Raw genomic sequence first — 20,834 nt, 5'->3', positions numbered from 1 at the left:
GTCTGATAAAAACTAGGTCTGGAGTATATCAAACCATACGGATACAGTTGACACAATGGAGAAAATCGGCTCAAAAAAAATGGAGAAAATATAGGTCACGTCGGAGAAGAACAGCCCCTTCACACTTTACCCTTTGGCTCCTGAAAAAACCCACCTTTCAAAGAAAAAAAATAGAAACCCGCAGTCTCCAGTAGTCCAGTCCAGTCCCCAACCCAGTAGAAGTCCGCAATGGCCAGCAGCAGTAGCCGCCGCCCCCGACCCTCCTCGCCGTCGCCGGTATCGGCGCATCCGCTGGAAGACGACGACCTCCTCCACGAGATCATGCTCCGCCTCCCGCCGCACCCGCCCTATCTCCTGCGCGCATCCATCGTCTCCAAGCACTGGCGACGCCTCGCCACCGACCCCAAGTTTCTATGCTGAAGGTAACTGCTTTCTCGTCTGCTCGTTTTAACATTCCAGGACTCCTAAATCCAATTATTTTTCATAGGAATAACCAGTGTACTTCTGAACTGTTAACTATCAACTGAACTTTTTTATGAACTTATAGTCTTGTTGTCTTTTATGTCTGTATGTTATCATTGAACTGCGGGTGTCTATGTTACTACCATTGTAGTGTATTATTGTTCACCTGCACACAATTAAATACCCAGCACAAGCCACATACATGGTGGAAATTGGCAACAAACAAAGTACAAAGTATACTTGAGTTGGAGACTATGGCAAACAAGCAATTTAGTTGGGCAGATTTGGGGAGTAATACAGTTCTATTTGGTCGGTCGGTACTTATTTGAGTTTTTTTTAATCCCTGCTGATCTTGGTATTAACCGTAAATCTACAATATCTATCGTACCTTATAAAATAAGTAGTATAAGTAGTACTATTCTATTTCTATCTGTTTGTTGAGGAGTTGTCATGCAAGTGCTTGAATGTGGGAGGGTTTGAAATAAATATATGTGACAGAAAGTAGATGGCCGATTGCATGCCTTCAGTTGTCTTGTAGCCATTTTTTTTTCTCACTTTCAGTTATTCAGTCCAGCATGGTGTGACTGATTTTTCCACATGTTATGATTGCTGTGGTCTTGGAAGGTCGTCTGCGTATTCATCAGTTACTGAAAGGATCATTTGTATGCGTCAGGAAATAGTAAGCTTGCAGGAGATGGAATGCCATTTCTGGTGTTAACCATTTTTATGAAATTTCTGTTGTTAGCTAGGCTCTGCTGTTTCTCTACTTGTGTCTAATGTAGTAGGGTTATATCAGACTATGTACGAGATAAACAGTAATATAATATGAGATCATTGATTTGTATACTAGCTCATCCCACATCGTAGAACTAGGATTTACATATCAATACGCACCAGGTATATATTTTTAATGAAGATGATTTTTGTGGTTGCTGCTGCCTTTTAGATATAAAATCATGATGCCTATAGATAAAACAAAATTTTATTGATGCCCTCTTCTTGTACATGTACATCAATTGTGCTGATCGGATACCATGAGCTGCCTTAGATTTGAAGTAGACAACAGACGCACTAAAAACTTATGTTTAAGCACCTGGTGTGTCACATTGGCAACTTGACTGCAGGTTGAATATAATTGGCAACTGGGTAGAAGCATCTGGTGTATCTACGGAACTACCACTGTAATTACAGTTGATCATCTTTGTACAACTACTACATTACATTTTATTTTCAGCATGAGCCACATAAGAAGTGAAAATTGATAACAAACAATCTATGAAGTAGACTTGAACTGGAGTTCTCGTATGTCAAATGGGAACTTTATTGGCACATTTGAATGATGAAATATAGTTGTGTTTATCCCATCAATAATTGTTTTTGTAAGATAGTGTTTATCATTGTTGATCTTGCTATTAATCACACTGGTATACATGTTTCACTATTTCATCTTTTGTTGAAAAGTTTGTCTTGCATGTGACTGCATGCCTTAAACTGTACACTTGCCATTTTTTTGAATTTTCAGTTGTTCAGTCGAATGTGGTTCTGAATTTTCACGTGTTATGTATGTTGTGGTCTGGATAAGTGGTCCACGTATATGTCAGATCCTGAGTCAAGAATCATCGCACGAGAGATAGAATTATATTTGTGTTAGCTTTTTTACAATATTTTTGTTGTTAGGGATGCCCCGATATATATGCATTATTTTCCTTGGTGCTGATTTCTGTAGGGTCATATTGGACTATTTAAGAGATTAACTACTAATACTATTTTTTTTGTGGGTATTTGTCAGTTGCTAAAAGGAGCATTAGTAGGTGTCAGGAAACAGTAGCTTACAGGAAATAGAAGCCATTTTTATAAAGATTTTGTTGTTAGCTGAGAGTTGTGATTGTGGTATCCTCTACTTGTGTCCCATATTGGTTATATCGGACTATTTACAAGATAAACCGGTAATATAATATGAGACCATTGATCTGTGTACTAGGTGATGTCACGTCGTAGAACTAGGATTTACATATCAATACACACCAGCAATATTATTTTTCGTATGAACCTGAATTTTGTCGTTGCTTATGCCTATAGATATAAAATAATACCCTAATGCCTATAGATACCATAAAAGTTTATTGCTGTCCTCATCTTGTATGTGTGCATAATTCAGTGAACTGATTTTACCGCTTGAGCTGCCTCAAATTTGAAGTAGAAAACAAACACACAGAATGTGTCAAATTGGCAACTTGATTCGCACTTTGAAGCTTAAAACTAGTTGCATGTTTTCATCTGTACAGTCGGCTGGTACAGGATTATTTTTATTTCAGGTTGCTAGTGTGCTCATTACTGATCTTCCTCTTTTATCACTTTCTAATACTATTTTACCTGTACTAGTGTTCAAATGTTCTGGCTAAAAATAATAAGCCACAAGTTCCTTTAGTGTGAAGTTAATACTGCTGAATTAACTAATGTAAGATGGGTTTGTGCACAGGTGTCTTTAGCAGTTCGAGGCAGAAGCAGCTTATCTCTGAATGATGTGCAGCCTGGAATGCGACTCTTGTCGATTATCTCTATGTCCGTGTCTACATCTACTGCAGCTATGTTCGGAATCATCTAGTAATATGTTAACTGTGGTGGAGCGCATCATCTATCTAATAGTATGTACCTGTAAACTGAAGTCTGAAATGTTTTGGGTTATTTCGGCAGTGCCGGCCTTGATAATCGAGGTGATTTTAGAAGGTGGTGTGCATATTTGTTGGTTGCTGAAAGGAGCATTAGTAGGCGTCAGGAAACAGTAGCTTACAGGAGATGGAGTAACATTTCTGTTGTTAGCCATTTTTATGAAGTTTCTGTTGTTAGATGGGCGCTGCTATTTTATTTCTACGAGTTCTGATTGTGGTATCCTCTACGCGTGTCCAACTGTAGAGTGTAGGGTTATATGGGACTAGTTATAAGATAAACCGGTAATGTAATATGAGGCCAGTGATCTGTGTACTAGCTGATGTCACATCCTAGAACTAGGATTTTACATATCAATGTACACCAACTTTATTATTTTGCGTATGAACATGAAATTTGTGGTTGCTGATGCCTTGTATATAAAATCATTATGCCTGTAAACACTAGGATTTTACATATCAATGTACACCAGCAATATTATTTCGTATGAAACATGAATTTTGTGGTTGCTGATGCCTATGGATATAAAATCATAATGCCTATAGATACTAGAAAAGTCCACTGCTGTCCTCTTCTTGTACATGTGCATACTCCAATGGTACTGATTTTATAGCATGAACAAGCACACTGAAGGCGTGTCAAATTGGCAACTTGATTTGCACATTGAAGCTTAAAACTACTTTCATGTTTTCATCTAAGTAATCTGATGATGCATGATTATTTTGTTTTTCAGGGAAGCAGGTTGCTAGTGTGTTCCCCCGAGAAAAAGAAAAGGAAAAGGTTGGTAGTGTGTTCATACTGATTTTCCTGTTTTATCACTTTCTTATACTATTTTTACCTAGTATAGTGTTCATATGTTCTGGCTAAATTTATTCAGCCACATGTTCCTTTAGTGTGAAGTTAATACTGCTGAGTTAAGTAATGTAAGATGGGTTTGTGCATAGGTGTCTTTAGCAGTCTGAAGAAAGCAGCTTATTACTGGATGATGTGCAGCCTGGGATGCGACTGAAGTCTGATTATGTCTATGTCTATGGCTACATCTACTTCAGCTGTCTTGCGGAAATCTTCAAATATGTTAAACAGTGGTGTAGTAGTACTTCATCGATGGAGCATTATGTACTTGTCAACTGAAGCCTGTCTAATGGAGCATTATGTACTTGTCAACTGAAGTCTGAAATATTTGGGTTAATTAGGCTGTGTTGGCCTTTGACAATCGATTGTAATCCATCACCAGTTTGACTTGGTGCTGACGCCAAATTATGGGTGCCAATTGCCTGGTGTTGAGTTGAGTACCTCTGATATGTTTTACTACTTGGTAATGCTGTGCTGGCCCTCGTTCTGGGCGTTGCTAGCTAGCGGTTGACCGTGGCAACAGGTGTATTTCTGACAGATCCGATTTGTTCGTGTAGCGGTCGGTATGGAGGGGAGAACAAGAAGAGGAGGGGCAGCTACTTGTCTCAGACTGCGAAAGGGGTCACCTCTCGTTGCATACAGGGCACAAGAAATTTCCGATGTTGCCTCGATTTTCCATTTACAGTGTCATGGTTGATGCTTTCCTCGTGTCATTCCTGATGCAGCAAGCTGGAGGCCAGTCTTCCTTTTTTTTTTGTTCGAAGGAGGCAAAAGCTTTGTCTGCTAGATTGACATAGCATGCTCGTAATCCCTGTCGAGATTCCACCTGGATCTCCTGATTCGTCTTAGTTCTAGCAAACTCACGTGCCCATTAATCACCTCCAGGTCTTGGGCGCTGTCCAGCTTGATCAGTGAACATTTTTGCTAACTCGTCGTCGAGTGCTTGATCAGTATAACAAACGAAAGCCTCTGCTTCTTTCGCTATCGGCTTTGACCCTCTTGCTCGAGCGACGGAGGGAACACCAGTGGCATGGATGCCCAGCGTCTCGCCGTCTTCCTTCGAGCCTTCAGGCAACTAGGCGCGGCAGCAACGGCTTTGTCTCGCTGGGTTATTTTTTTTTTTTTGAAACAAGGCAAAACTTGCCATTTTCATTGATAAATAAGAAGACGGCCGATTATTAGTGGAAAATGGGGCAAAAATTGGTAAAAATGCACCAATATTATCATAGAACACGATTATATTGGACACAACCCCTGACCGACCTAGCGAAATGCCAACAATCGGCCACACACGCCAACGAGAGACAGCTCCGACTTGGCCGTCGAGTATCACAAGTGAACTATGTTGGGCTTGCGCCGACCGAATCGTCCTCCACACCACCGGTTGCTGGTCATCGTTGTCTCAGGGGCACACCCCACCGCAGCTCCGACTCCACATCAACACATCGAAGCACGAGAAGATCCATCGAACACGCCGGTAACCGACTATCGAAGCCCAAACCGTGACCAAGCTTTGCTTGACGCATCATCGTTGCTAAACTACACGTAGCGCCCCAAGCGAGGCGTCTCAGCGGCCATCCATCCTCTAGCCCCCAAGATGAAGCCAACTCCGAAACAATGCCATCAACAAGGAGAAAGACGCAGAAGCGCCTCCATCGTTCGGTCCCAAGGAAGTCAAAACTCCGAGGTGACGAGAGGAGCTCTGAACAACGCTTCCAAGAAAGTCAACTACACCCACAAGTGTCGCCGTTGCTAGTCTGGACCAAAGCCCGGACAAGGATTTCTCCCGTGGTCCTTCACCTCGAACTACTCGAGTTGCCAGGCGACAAACTGCAACCAAACTTCCTTATCCAATACCGCCACAACACCACCTCCCTGCCACTGCCAAGCCCCAACGGATCCAATATCGATTGATCTGGGCTAGCAGCTGATGCGTGTAGTTGACACGTCCGTTGGGAACCCCAAGAGGAAGGTGTGATGCGCACAGCGGCAAGTTTCCCTCAGTAAGAAACCAAGGTTTAATCGAACCAGTAGGAGTCAAGAAGCACGTTGAAGGTTGATGGCGGCGGGATGTAGTGCGGCGCAACACCGTAGATTCCGGCGCCAACGTGGAACCCGCACAACACAACCAAAGTACTTTGCCCCAACGAAACAGCTGAGGTTGTCAATCTCACCGGCTTGCTGTAACAAAGGATTAACCGTATTGTGTGGAAGATGATTGTTTGCAGAGAAAACAGTAAAAACAAGTATTGCAAGCAGATTTGTATTTCAAGATAAAAGAATGGACCGGGGTCCACAGCTCACTAGAGGTGTCTCTCCCATAAGATAAAAGCATGTTGGGTGAACAAATTACAATCGGGCAATTGACAAATAGAGAGGGCATAACAATGCACATACATGACATGATAAGTATAGTGAGATTTAATTGGGCATTACGACAAAGTACATAGACCGCCATCCAACCGCATCTATGCCTAAAAAGTCCACCTTCAGAGTTATCGTCCGAACCCCTCCAAGCATTAAGTTGCAAAGCAACAGTACAATTGCATTAAGTATGGTGCGTAATGTAATCAACAACTACATCCTCGGACATAGCGCCAATGTTTTATCCCTAGTGGCAACAGCACAACACAACCTTAGAACTTTCTCGTCATCGTCCCAGTGTCAATGCAGCATGAACCCACTATCGAGCATAAATACTCCCTCTTGGAGTTAAAAGCAAAAACTTGGCCAGAGCCTCTACTAGTAACGGAGAGCATGCAAGATCATAAACAACACATATGTAATAACTTGATAATTAACATGACATGGTATTCTCTATCCATCGGATCCCGACAAACACAACATAGAGTATTACAGTTAGATGATCTTGATCATGTTAGGCAGCTCACAAGATCCAACAATGAAGCACAATGAGGAGAAGACAACCATCTAGCTACCGCTATGGACCCATAGTCCAGGGGTGAACTACTCACTCATCACTCCGGAGGCGACCATGGCGGTGTAGAGTCCTCCGGGAGATGAATCCCCTCTCCGGCAGGGTGCCGGAGGAGATCTCCCGTAATCCCCCGAGATGGGATCGGCGGCGGCGGCGTCTCGCAAGGTTTTCCGTATCGTGGTTTTTCGCCTCGGGGTTTCGCGACGGAGGCTTTAAGTAGGCGGAAGGGCAGAGTCGGGGCCCGACGAGGGGCCCACACCATAGGGCGGCGCGGGCCCCTCCTTGGCCGCGCCGCCTTGTGGTGTCGCCACCTCGTGGCCCCACTTCGTATGTTCTTCGGTCTTCCGGAAGCTCCGTGGAAAAATAGGCCCCCGGGTCTTCGTTTCGTCCAATTCCGAGAATATTTCGTTACTAGGATTTCGAAACCAAAAACAGCAGTAAAACAGGAACCGGCACTTCGGCATCTTGTTAATAGGTTAGTTCCGTAAAATGCACGAATATGACATAAAGTGTGCATAAAACATGTAGGTATCATCAATAATATGGCATAGAACATAAGAAATTATCGATACGTCGGAGACGTATCAAGCATCCCCAAGCTTAGTTCTCGCTCGTCCCGAGCAGGTAAAACGATAACAAAGATAATTTCTGAAGTGATATGCCATCATAACCTTGATCATACTATTTGTAAACATATGTAGTGAATGCAGCGATCAAAACAATGGTAATGACATGAGTAAACAAGTGAATCATAAAGCAAAGACTTTTCATGAATAGTACTTCAAGACAAGTATTAATAAGTCTTGCATAAGAGTTAACTCATAAAGCAATAAATCAAAGTAAAGGTATTGAAGCAACACAAAGGAAGATTAAGTTTCAGCGGTTGCTTTCAACTTGTAACATGTATATCTCATGGATAATTGTCAACATAGAGTAATATAACAAGTACAATATGCAAGTATGTAGGAATCAATGCACAGCTACACACAAGTGTTTGCTTCTTGAGGTGGAGAGAGATAGGTGAACCGACTCAACATAAAAGTAAAGAGAATGGTCCTTCAAAGAGGAAAGCATCGATTGCTATATTTGTGCTAGAGCTTTTATTTTGAAAACATGAAACAATTTTGTCAACGGTAGTAATAAAGCATATGAGTTATGTACATTATATCTTACAAGTTGCAAGTCTCATGCATAGTATACTAATAGTGCCCGCACCTTGTCCTAATTAACTTGGACTACCGGATCTTTGCAATGCACATGTTTTGACCAAGTGTCACAATGGGGTACCTCCATGCCGCCTGTACAAAGGTCTAAGGAGAAAGCTCGCATTTTGGATTTCTCGCTTTTGATTATTCTCAACTTAGACATCCATACCGGGACAACATGGACAACAGATAATGGACTCCTCTTTAATGCATAAGCATGTGGCAACAATTATTATTCTCATATGAGATTGAGGATATGTGTCCAAAACCGAAACTTCCACCATGAATCATGGCTTTAGTTAGCGGCCCAAAGTTCTTCTCTAACAATATGCATGCTCCAACCATGAAGGTGGTAGATCTCTCTTGCTTCGTACAAGACGGACATGCATAGCAACTCACATGATATTCAACAAAGAATAGTTGATGGCGTCCCCGTAAGCATGGTTATCGCACAACAAGCAACTTAATAAGAGATAAAGTGCATAAGTACATATTCAATACCACAATAGTTTTTAAGCTATTTGTCCCATGAGCTATATATTGCAAAGGTGAATGATGGAATTTTAAAGGTAGCACTCAAGCAATTTACTTTGGAATGGCGGATAAATACCATGTAGTAGGTAGGTATGGTGGACACAAATGGCATAGTGGTTGGCTCAAGGATTTTGGATGCATGAGAAGTATTCCCTCTCGATACAAGGTTTAGGCTAGCAAGGTTATTTGAAACAAACACAAGGATGAACGGTACAGCAAAACTCACATAAAAGACATATGGTAAACATTATAAGACTCCATACCGTCTTCCTTGTTGTTCAAAACTCAATACTAGATGTTATCTAGACTCTAGAGAAACCAAATATGCAAACCAAATTAGCAAGCTCTAAGTATTTCTTCATTAATGGGTGCAAAGTATATGATGCAAGAGCTTAAACATGAGCACAACAATTGCCAAGTATCAAATTATCCAAGACATTTTAGAGTTACTACATGTAGCATTTTCCAATTCCAACCATATAACAATTTAACGAAGAAGAAACTTCGCCATGAATACTATGAGTAGAGCCTAAGGACATATTTGTCCATATGCTACAGCGGAGCGTGTCTCTCTCCCATAAAGTGAATGCTAGGATCCATTTTATTCAAACAAAACAAAAAACAAAAACAAACCGACGCTCCAAGCAAAGTACATAAGATGTGACGGAATAAAAATATAGTTTCAGGGGAGGAACCCGATAATGTTGTCGATGAAGAAGGGGATGCCTTGGGCATCCCCAAGCTTAGACGCTTGAGTCTTCTTATAATATGCAGGGGTGAACCACCGGGGCATCCCCAAGCTTAGAGCTTTCACTCTCCTTGATCATATTGCATCATACTCCTCTCTTGATCCTTGAAAACTTCCTCCACACCAAACTCGAAACAACTCATTAGAGGGTTAGTGCATAATAAAAATTCACATGTTCAGAGGTGACACAATCATTCTTAACACTTCTGGACATTGCATAAAGCTACTGGACATTAATGGATCAAAGAAATTCATCCAACATAGCAAAAGAGGCAATGCGAAATAAAAGACAGAATCTGTCAAAACAGAACAGTCCGTAAAGATGGATTTTATTAGGCCACCAGACTTGCTCAAACGAAAATGCTCAAATTGAATGAAAGTTGCGTACATATCTGAGGATCATGCTCGTAAATTGGCTTAATTTTCTGAGCTACCTACAGGGAGATAGACCCAGATTCGTGACAAGCAAAGAAATCTGGAACTGCGCAGTAATCCAAATCTAGTACTTACTTTTCTATCAAAGACTTTACTTGGCACAACAAAACATAAAACTAAGATAAGGAGAGGTTGCTACAGTAGTAAACAACTTCCAAGACACAAATATAAAACAAAAATACTGTAGTAAAAACATGGGTTGTCTCCCATAAGCGCTTTTCTTTAACGCCTTTCAGCCTAGGCGCGTAAAGTGTATATCAAGTAACATCGAAAGATGAAGCATCAACATCATAATTTGTTCTAATGATAGAATCATAAGGTAACTTCATTCTCTTTCTAGGGAAGTGTTCCATACCTTTCTTGAGAGGAAATTGATATTTAATATTACCTTCCTTCATATCAATAGTAGCACCAACGGTTCGAAGAAAAGGTCTTCCCAATATAATGGGGCAAGATGCATTGCATTCAATATCCAAGACAACAAAATCAACGGGGACAAGGTTATTGTTAACCATAATATGAACATTATCAACTCTTCCCAAAGGTTTCTTTTTAGCATTATCAGCGAGATTAACATCCAAATAACAATTCTTCAATGGTGGCAAGTCAAGCATATCATAGACTTTTTTAGGCATAACAGAAATACTTGCACCAAGATCACATAAAGCATTACAATCAAAATCTTTGACTCTCATTTTAATGATGGGCTCCCAACCATCCTCTAGCTTTCTAGGAATAGAAGTTTCAAGTTTTAGTTTCTCTTCTCTAGCTTTTATGAGAGCATTTGTAATATGTTTTGTGAAAGCCAAGTTTATAGCGCTAGCATTGGGACTTTTAGCAAGTTTTTGTAAGAACTTTATAACTTCAGAGATGTGGCAATCATCAAAATCTAAATCATTACAATCTAAAGCAATGGGATTATCATCCCCAAGGTTGGAAAAAATTTCAGCAGCTTTATCACAAGCAGCTTCAGTAGCTTTAGCAGCTTCGTGTAATTTTGCGCGCTTTGCACTAGGAGTAGAAGCATTGCCAACACCAATTATTTTACCATTGATAGTAGGAGGTGCAGCAACATATGAATCATTAGCATTGCTAGTGGTGGTAATAGTCCAAACTTTAGCTACATTTTCCTTTTTAGCTAGTTTTTCATTTTCTTCTCTATCCCACCTAGCACGCAGCTCAGCCATTAATCTTATATTCTCATTAATTCTAACTTGGATGGCATTTGCTGTAGTAACAATTTTATTTTCAATATCCCTATTAGGCATAACTTTCGATTTCAAAAGATCAACATCGGAGGCAAGACTATCAACTCTAGAAACAAGAATATCAATTTTATTGAGCTTTTCCTCAACAGCATTTGTTAAAGGCAGTTTGTGTACTAATAAATTCTTTAAGCATGGCCTCAAGTCCAGGGGGTGTATTCCTATTATTGTTGTAAGAATTCCCATAAGAATTAGCATAACCGTTACCATTATTATAAGGATATGGCCTATAGTTATTACTAGAATTGTTCCGATAAGCATTGTTGTTGAAATTATTATTTTTAATGAAGTTTACATCAACATGTTCTTCTTGGGCAACCAATGAAGCTAATGGAACATTATTAGGATCAACATTAGTCCTATCATTCGCAAGCATAGACATAATAGCATCAACCTTATCATTCAAGGAAGAGGATTCTTCAACAGAATTTACCTTCTTACCTTGTGGAGCTCTTTCCGTGTGCCATTCAGAGTAATTAACCATCATATTATCAAGGAGCTTTGTTGCTTCACCAAGAGTGATGGACATAAAGGTACCTCCAGCAGCTGAATCCAATAAATTCCGCGAAGAAAAATTTAGTCCCGCATAGAAGGTTTGGATGATCATCCAAGTAGTCGATCCATGGGTTGGGCAATTTTTAACTAGAGATTTCATTCTTTCCCAAGCTTGAGCAACATGTTCATTATCCAATTGTTTAAAATTCATTATGCTACTCCTCAAAGATATAATTTTAGCAGGGGGATAATATCTACCAATAAAAGCATCCTTGCATTTAGTCCATGAATCAATACTATTCTTAGGCAGAGATAGCAACCAATCTTTAGCTCTTCCTCTTAATGAGAAAGGAAACAATTTTAATTTTATAATGTCACCATCTACATCTTTATATTTTTGCATTTCACATAGTTCAACAAAATTATTGAGATGGGCAGCAAGCATCATCGTAACTAACACTGTAAAATTGCTCTCGCATAACAAGATTCAGTAAAGCAGGTTTAATTTCAAAGAATTCTGCCGTAGTAGCAGGTGGAGCAATAGGTGTGCATAAGAAATCATTATTATTTGTGCTAGTGAAGTCACACAACTTAGTATTTTCAGGGTTGGCCATTTTAGCAATAGTAAATAAAGCAAACTAGATAAAGTAAATGCAAGTAAACTAATTTTTTTGTGTTTTTGATATAGCAAACAAGACAAGCAAATAAAGTAAAGCTAGCAACTAATTTTTTTGTGTTTTGATACAATGCAGCAAACAAAGTAGTAAATAAAATAAAGCAAGACAAAAACAAAGTAAAGAGATTGGGAAGTGGAGACTCCCTTGCAGCGTGTCTTGATCTCCCCGCAACGGCGCCGTAAATTTGCTTGATGCGTGTAGTTGACACGTCCGTTGGGAACCCCAAGAGGAAGGTGTGATGCGCACATCGGCAAGTTTCCCTCAGTAAGAAACCAAGGTTTAATCGAACCAAGAGGAGTCAAGAAGCACGTTGAAGGTTGATGGCGGCGGGATGTAGTGCGGCGCAACACCGAGATTCCGGCGCCAACGTGGAACCCGCACAACACAACCAAAGTACTTTGCCCCAACGAAACAAGTTGAGGTTGTCAATCTCACCGGCTTGCTGTAACAAAGGATTAACCGTATTGTGTGGAAGATGATTGTTTGCAGAGAAAACAAGTAAAAACAAGTATTGCAGCAGATTTGTATTTCAAGTATAAAAGAATGGACCGGGGTCCACAGCTCACTAGAGGTGTCTCTCCCATAAGATAAAAGCATGTTGGGTGAACAAATTACAGTCGGGCAATTGACAAATAGAGAGGGCATAACAATGCACATACATGACATGATAAGTATAGTGAGATTTAATTGGGCATTACGACAAAGTACATAGACCGCCATCCAACCGCATCTATGCCTAAAAAGTCCACCTTCAAAGTTATCGTCCGAACCCCTCCAAGCATTAAGTTGCTAAGCAACAAACAATTGCATTAAGTATGGTGCGTAATGTAATCAACAACTACATCCTCGGACATAGCGCCAATGTTTTATCCCTAGTGGCAACAAGCACAACACAACCTTAGAACTTTCTCGTCACCGTCCTGTGTGTCAATGCAGCATGAACCCACTATCGAGCATAAATACTCCCTCTTGGAGTTAAAAGCAAAAACTTGGCCGTAGCCTCTACTAGTAACGGAGAGCATGCAAGATCATAAACAACACATATGTAATAACTTGATAATTAACATGACATGGTATTCTCTATCCATCGGATCCCGACAAACACAACATAGAGTATTACAGTATAGATGATCTTGATCATGTTAGGCAGCTCACAAGATCCAACAATGAAGCACAATGAGGAGAAGACAACCATCTAGCTACCGCTATGGACCCATAGTCCAGGGGTGAACTACTCACTCATCACTCCGGAGGCGACCATGGCGGTGTAGAGTCCTCCGGGAGATGAATCCCCTCTCCGGCAGGGTGCCGGAGGAGATCTCCGTAATCCCCCGAGATGGGATCGGCGGCGGCGGCGTCTCGCAAGGTTTTCCGTATCGTGGTTTTTCGCCTCGGGGTTTCGCGACGGAGGCTTTAAGTAGGCGGAAGGGCAGAGTCGGGGGCCTGACGAGGGGCCCACACCATAGGGCGGCACGGGCCCCTCCTTGGCCGCGCCGCCTTGTGGTGTCACCACCTCGTGGCCCCACTTCGTATGTTCTTCGGTCTTCTGGAAGCTCCGTGGAAAAATAGGCCCATGGGTCTTCGTTTCGTCCAATTCCGAGAATATTTCGTTACTAGGATTTCTGAAACCAAAAACAGCAGAAAACGAGAACTGGCACTTCGGCATCTTGTTAATATGTTAGTTCCAGAAAATGCACGAATATGACATAAAGTGTGCATAAAACATGTAGGTATCATCAATAATATGGCATAGAACATAAGAAATTATCGATACGTCGGAGACGTATCAGCAGCACAACCACCCAAGCCACCACCTCTCCAGCAGACAATGCCACTGCTACCGCCGCACCGCCGGCCCGACCAGACGCATGGATTGAAGCTTGGAGCTCCAGATCCGCCACAAAGGAGGCTCCTCGGGCCAACCGGCAGCAACGCCACCCCCGTGGCTGAAGATATCGCCACCATCCACGGAAACGCATCAAAGCACGTCACCGCGGCCACCACCCGAGCCTCCGCCACCGAAGCATAGTTGACTTCGTGATCGCCGACATGACGATACTTGTGATGGATGAAGTAAGATCAACATGTTGCCATACAGGATACATGTGAGATTAAGAACAACATGTGACCAACCAAACAAAATAAGACATGTGTACCACAGTACACAATCTATACCACCAAACAAAGTGGCTTTTTTTTACCTTTCTTTTTTGGCGTTAACTCAACTCTTTATTATTCCAAAAAACCAGAGTTACAATCAGCCATCAGGCTAGTAGACAGGAACTCGGGGCTATCGTTCCGCCAAACAGTTGAGGCACCATGAGCACAGGCATAACGCGCACATTCATGGGCCACAACATTTGCTGAACGACGAGCAAACAAAATCTCAAAAGAACTAAACTCTAAGGAAATATCGCTAATTTCACTAATGATAGGAGCAATCACTGCTCTGTGGTTCCCTCTCTCCATCCACAAACGCACAAGCTCTGCACTATCGGTCTCAGCGATGATCTTGTCAAAACCCTGGGACCTTGCCTCTACCACTGCATCCCTTAATGCAAGAGCTTCAATGATCAGCGGATCAGTAATGCCCTGATACAATCTGCACCATGCACTTTTAAACCCTTCCGTATCTCGTGCCACCCCACCAGTCGAAGCAATACCCGCATCAGACCTAATCGCTCCGTCTGAATTTACCTTGATGATGCCCGGAGGAGGACCATGCCAGGTGAAATGCGGTCTAGTGGTTGCATATTTCTTCTTCTTCAGGCCATCCATGAAGGCCAAAGTCTCTGCAATATTATCCACTGCTTTAACAGGATTATACCCTGAATCATCATGACTCCATTTGTTTCTAGAATCCCAAATGGCAGCCATTATCGATATAGTCATATTCCTGTCCAAACTATCGAACGAAGACTCACATAAAATGTCTTCTGCCCACGTCACAGGGTGCAACCTTGGCAATTTCAGGTTGAATGCATCCTTCGCAGCTGTCCAAAATAGCTGCGCATGCGAGCACTCCACCAACGCATGCATTAAGGTTTCTGATGTTGCTTTACAAACCGGACAGGTACTATTAACTCTGACATGCCGCCTGGTGAGAGTTGCATAATCTGGCACAATGCCATTGAGAACTCGCCACCAAAAAACTCGTACCCGTGGTAGAACATCTAGATTCCAAAGCTTTTTCCATCTTGCATCATCGCTCGAGGAGGAAGTAGTAGGAACCTGTAGCTCCACCTCTTGCTCCTTCGCCTCAACTAGAGCATTATAAGCCGAACGTACTGAATAAATGCCCGACTTTTCATGGGACCATGCCAGCCAATCCTCTCCAGCTGCATTTCTTAACGGAATTTTCAAAATCCGATCCGCATCCGGGGCCATGAAAATCTCCCGAAAACCAAATCAGACCCATACCACGTTCACGCTTCCTCGTCCGATTCTTGCACGTTGTCACATTTAAAAAAAAAAGGAGAGCCAAATGAGCCACGTGACACTATCACACTACCTAAAAAGCTGCATCGCCGTCCACCCCGTTACCTCTGCCGTCATTTTTTTCTCTCATAGACAAAAATACCCCTCCCTTAGCCATTATTCAATTTTTTTTTCGAATAGCCATTATTCAACGCTGGGGAAAAAGAAATCTAACCCTGTCGTCCCAGGGTCAAGGATATGGATGGCGAGCCCGGCATGGCGGCGGAGGGCTGGCAAGGCGCGGCGGCGCCGTCGTGGTGGTCGGCGACGAGGGGCTCGGCTGGTGCACCCTCGAGCCTGCGCTCCAGCACTGCCTCCTCCGCCAGCGCCGTCGCGGAAGCCTTGGGTGGAGCACCTGCTCCTACAGAACTGCGTCGACATCACATCTCCGCGAGCGCGATTGCCTGCAACGAGCGTCGCCTGGCCCTCCAATTACGTCCACGTTTCAGATAAGTTTGTATAATTATTTTTTGTAATTTACTTAATGACGTCCATGTTCCAATTTTTTTTTGTATGAATACTAAACGAATCTTCCGATTTGCTCCTATAGGAAATGAATTTGTCTACTTGATGTAAGGGAATGAAAATGGAAAGAATATTTGATACCTTCGTAAATACAGCTAATTGTGCTTTTCCGTAAAAATGCAGTACAAGAGAAAATACTCGCAATGTGGTGAAGGAGAAACTATGTGCTGCACATGAACCTGTATGTGGTGAATGTGAACACGGATGTGACATGTGTGAACCTGGATGTTTATGGTACTTGTAGATGTTTTGCGATCTATTCTCCATGTAGGTATGAACTGTGTGCGGGGATATGGAATCAACTTACAGGGGAGTTTTTTTTCCCAACTTTTGAGCATTTTGAATTAAAATCTGATGACGAAGTTTTTCAATTGAAGTCCATGAACAAATATGTCACAGTATTTTTGCTTGTCTTTAAAAAATTGGCCACATAGTGCACCAGGGTCAAAAGTGTCTTTTCATGTTGTTGTTTAACACTGTTAGTGCTCAAAATGAACTAGTGCTATATTAGGCAACAAATTCTGACCAAGTGTCAAATAGGGTTTGGTAGGGTTGAATAAGGATTTCTCTCTCCAGTCCCCCAATCCAATAGCGACCGAGGGGTGAGGGCGACATGAGCCGCCGCCGCCGCCCACCCTTGCCGTTGTCGCCGGAAGTGGTGCATCCGCTGGATGTCGACGATCTCCTCCATGAGATCATGCTGCGCCTCCCACCGCAGCCGCCCTACCTCCTGCGTGCGTCCACCGTCTCCAAGCGCTGGCGAAGCCTTGCCACCGACCCCAAGTTCCTCCGCCGCTTCCCCATCCACCACCAAAAGCCGCCCCTTCTAGGCGTCTTCTCATGTACTAGGGGCGGCATGTCGTTCAGTTCCACTCTGGACCCGCCCTACCGCATCCCTCCTGAGCGCTTCTCCATGCGCCCACGTATCAGATCCAGCCAGATGTGCCTCGACGTCCGCCACGGACGCGTGCTCATCAACGACGACATGCGGAGTCGGGTAATTGTGTGGGACCCCATCACTGGTGACCGCCGCGTTGTGGCCTTTCCGCCGCAGTTCAGCCACATGGGGATACACAGTGGGGCGGTGCTCTGCGCCGCCGGCGACCGGGGGCACGTGCATGGCGCCTGCCACTCAAGCCCTTTTAAAGTGGTTGCGATCATCAGCAACGAGCACGACGATGATCTTTCGGATGAAGATGATGATTATGAACCAGAAGTATTGGCTAGTGTTTACTCCTCCGAGACTGACATGTGGAGCGATCTCATCTCAACAGGTTTTCTGGGCAGGGGTATTGACATCTCTCTTCGCAGCACACTTGTTGGTAACACCCTTTACTGGCTGCTGGAAAGCACTTTCATGCTTAAGTTTGATTTGGAGGCACAGAGAGCAGCTGTGACCGGGAGGTTTGCTGGTGCTCCTCGCGGTGGCAATCTTCAGATCATCCAGGCAGAGGATGGCACTGTTGGCTTTGCTGCTTTGTGCGACTTCCATTACCGCCGCTGCTTGGAAATCTGGGACAGGAAGATTGATTCTTATGGATTTCCCACGGGCGTGTTGCGGAAGACTGTTGAACTGCAGAAGATTCTTGGATTGGAGTCTAGGATTGATGGCAAATCATATATACTGCACTATATGGAGGATGTTCAGGCAATCTTATTGCAGGTGCACTCATCTGTCTACATGATTCAGCTTGAATCATTGCAGCCTAAGAAACTTTTCGAAATCACAGATAATTGCATCTATCGTCCTTTCACAAGTTTCTATGCCGAAGGTAACTACTTTCTCGTCTGCTCATCTTAACATTGCAGGACTCCTAAATCCAATTATTTTTCATAGGAATAACCAGTGTACTTCTGAACTGTTAACTATCAACTGAACTTTTTTTTAATGAACTTATAGCCTTGTTGTCTTTTATGTCTGTATGTTATCATTGAACTGCGGGCGTCTATGTTACTACCATTGTAGTGTATTATTGTTCACCTGCACACAATTAAATACCCAGCACAAGCCACATACAAGGTGGAAATTGGCAACAATCAAAGTACAAAGTATACTTGAGTTGGAGACTATGACAAACGAGCAATTTAGCTGGGCAGATTTAGGGAGTAATACAGTTCTATTTGGACGCTCGGTACTTGTTTGAGTTTTTTTTTATCACTGCTGATCTTGGTATTAACCGTAAATCTATAATATCTATCGTACCTTATAAAATAAGTAGTGTAAGTACTATTCTATTTCTATCTGTTTGTTGAGGAGTTGTCATGCAAGTGCTTGAATGTGGGAGGGCTTGAAATAAATATATGTGATAGAACAGTTATTCAGTCCAGCATGGTGTGACTGATTTTTCCACATGTTATGATTGCTGTGGTCTTGGAAGGTGGTCTGCGTATTCGTCAGTTACTGAAAGGATCATTTGTATGCGTCAGGAAATAGCAAGCTTACAGGAGATGGAATGCCATTTCTGTTGTTAGCCATTTTTATGAAATTTATGTTGTTAGCTGGGCTCTGCTGTTTCTCTAGCTGTGTCTAATATAGTAGGGTTATATCAGACTATGTATGAGATAAACAGTAATATAATATAAGATCATTGATTTGTATACTAGCTGATGCCACATCGTAGAACTAGGATTTACATATCAATACGCACCAGGTATATATTTTTTATGAACATGATTTTTGTGGTTGCTGCTGCCTATAGATATAAAATCATGATGACTATAGATAAAACAAAATTTTATCGATGTCCTCTTCTTGTACATGTACATCAATTGTGCTGATCGGATACCATGAGCTGCCTTAGATTTGAAGTAGACAACAGAAGCACTAAAAACTTATGTTTAAGCACCTGGTGTGTCACATCGGCAACTTGACTGCAGGTTGAATATAATTGGCAACTGGATAGAAGCATCTGGTGTATCTACGGAACTACCACTATAATTACAGTTGATCATCTTTGTACAACTACTACATTACATTTTATTTTCAGCATGAGCCACATAAGAAGTGAAAATTGACAACAAACAATCTATGAAGTAGACTTTAACTGGAGTATCTTGTATGTCAAATGGGAACTTTATTGGCACATTTGAATGCTGAAATATAGTTGTTTTTCTCCTGTTAATAATTGTTTTTGTAAGATAGTGTTTATCATTGTTGATCTTGCTATTAATCACACTGGTATACATGTTTCACTATTTCATCTTTTGTTGAAAAGTTTGTCTTCCATGTGACTGCATGCCTTAAACTGTACACTTGCCGCTTTTTCGCATTTTCAGTTGTTCAGTCCAATGTGGTTCTGAATTTTCATGTGTTATGTATGTTGTGGTCTGGATAAGTGGTCCACATATATGTCAGGTCCTGAGTCAAGAATCATCGCGCGAGAGATAGAATTATATTTGTGTTAGCTTTTTTACAATAGTTTTGTTGTTAGCAGGATGCCCCGATATATATGCCTTTTTTTCCTTGTTGTGCTGATTTCTGTAGGGTCATATTGGACTATTTAAGAGATTAACTAGTAATACTATAATATGCGAACAACTGGGTTTTTTTCACGTGTCATGATTGTTGTAGTCTTAGAAGATGGTATGTGTATTCGTCAGTTGTTAAAAGGGGCATTAGTATGCATCAGGAAACAGTAGCCTACGGGAAATAGAAGCCATTTTTATAAAGCTTTTGTTGTTAGCTGAGAGTTCTAATTGTGGTATCCTCTAGTTGTGTCCCATATTGGTTATATCGGACTATTTACAATATAAACCAGTAATATAATATGAGACCATTGATCTGTGTACTAGGTGATGTCACGTCGTAGAACTAGGATTTACATATCAATACACACCAGCAATATTATTTTTCGTATGAACCTGAATTTTGCTGTTGCTTATGCCTATAGATACGAGAGAAGTTTATTGCTGTCTTCATCTTGTACATGTGCACAATCCAGTGAAGTGGTTTTATCGCTAGAGCTGCCTCAAATTTGAAGTAGACAAGAAACACACTAAAGGGGTGTCAAATTGGCAGCTTGATTTGCACATTGAAGCTTAAAACTAGTTGCATGTTCTCATCTAAAAAATCTGCCGGTACAGGATTATTTTGCATTTCAGGTTGCTAGTTTGTTCATGCTGATCTTCCTCTTTTATCGCTTTCTAATACTCCCTCCGTCTCATGAAACTTGTCTAGAATTTGTCTAAATCTGTATGTATCTACACACATACTAGATAGTGTCTAGATATATCCAAATTTTGACAAATCTAAGACGACTTTCGTGGGATGGAGGGAGTAGTATTTTACCTATTAGTGTTCAAATGTTCTGGCTAAAAATAATGAGCCACACTGCTGAATTAACTAATGTAACATGTGTTTGTGCAGAGGTGCCATTAGCAGTTTGAAGCAGGAGCAGCTTATCTCTGGATGATGTGCGCAGCCTGGGATGCGACTGAAGTCTGATTATGTCAATGTGTATGGCTACATGTACTGCAGCTGTCCTGTGGAAATCAAACTACATGTACTTCAGCTGTCCTGCGGAAATCAACTAATATGTTGACTGGCGCAGTGCT

The 20,834-nt window shown here is 42.0% G+C and overlaps 1 protein-coding gene across 1 annotated transcript; it reads left to right on the top strand.

The window, feature by feature from the left end:
- The first annotated feature begins 15,985 nt into the window (after positions 1 to 15,985).
- LOC124659721 lies at positions 15,986 to 20,767 on the top strand. The gene is made up of 2 exons (XM_047197544.1): positions 15,986 to 18,052; positions 20,647 to 20,767. The coding sequence occupies exons 1-2, from the start codon at positions 16,894 to 16,896 to the stop codon at positions 20,664 to 20,666; spliced, it is 1,179 nt and encodes a 392-aa protein (XP_047053500.1). The 5' UTR covers positions 15,986 to 16,893; the 3' UTR covers positions 20,667 to 20,767.
- The last annotated feature ends 67 nt before the right edge of the window (positions 20,768 to 20,834 follow it).

This window comes from Lolium rigidum, chromosome 6 (genome assembly GCF_022539505.1).
Source record: "Lolium rigidum isolate FL_2022 chromosome 6, APGP_CSIRO_Lrig_0.1, whole genome shotgun sequence".
NCBI classification, from domain to species: domain Eukaryota; kingdom Viridiplantae; phylum Streptophyta; class Magnoliopsida; order Poales; family Poaceae; genus Lolium; species Lolium rigidum.
Note: the sequence above shows the minus strand (reverse complement) of the source record. Positions and strands in the feature narration are given on the sequence as shown.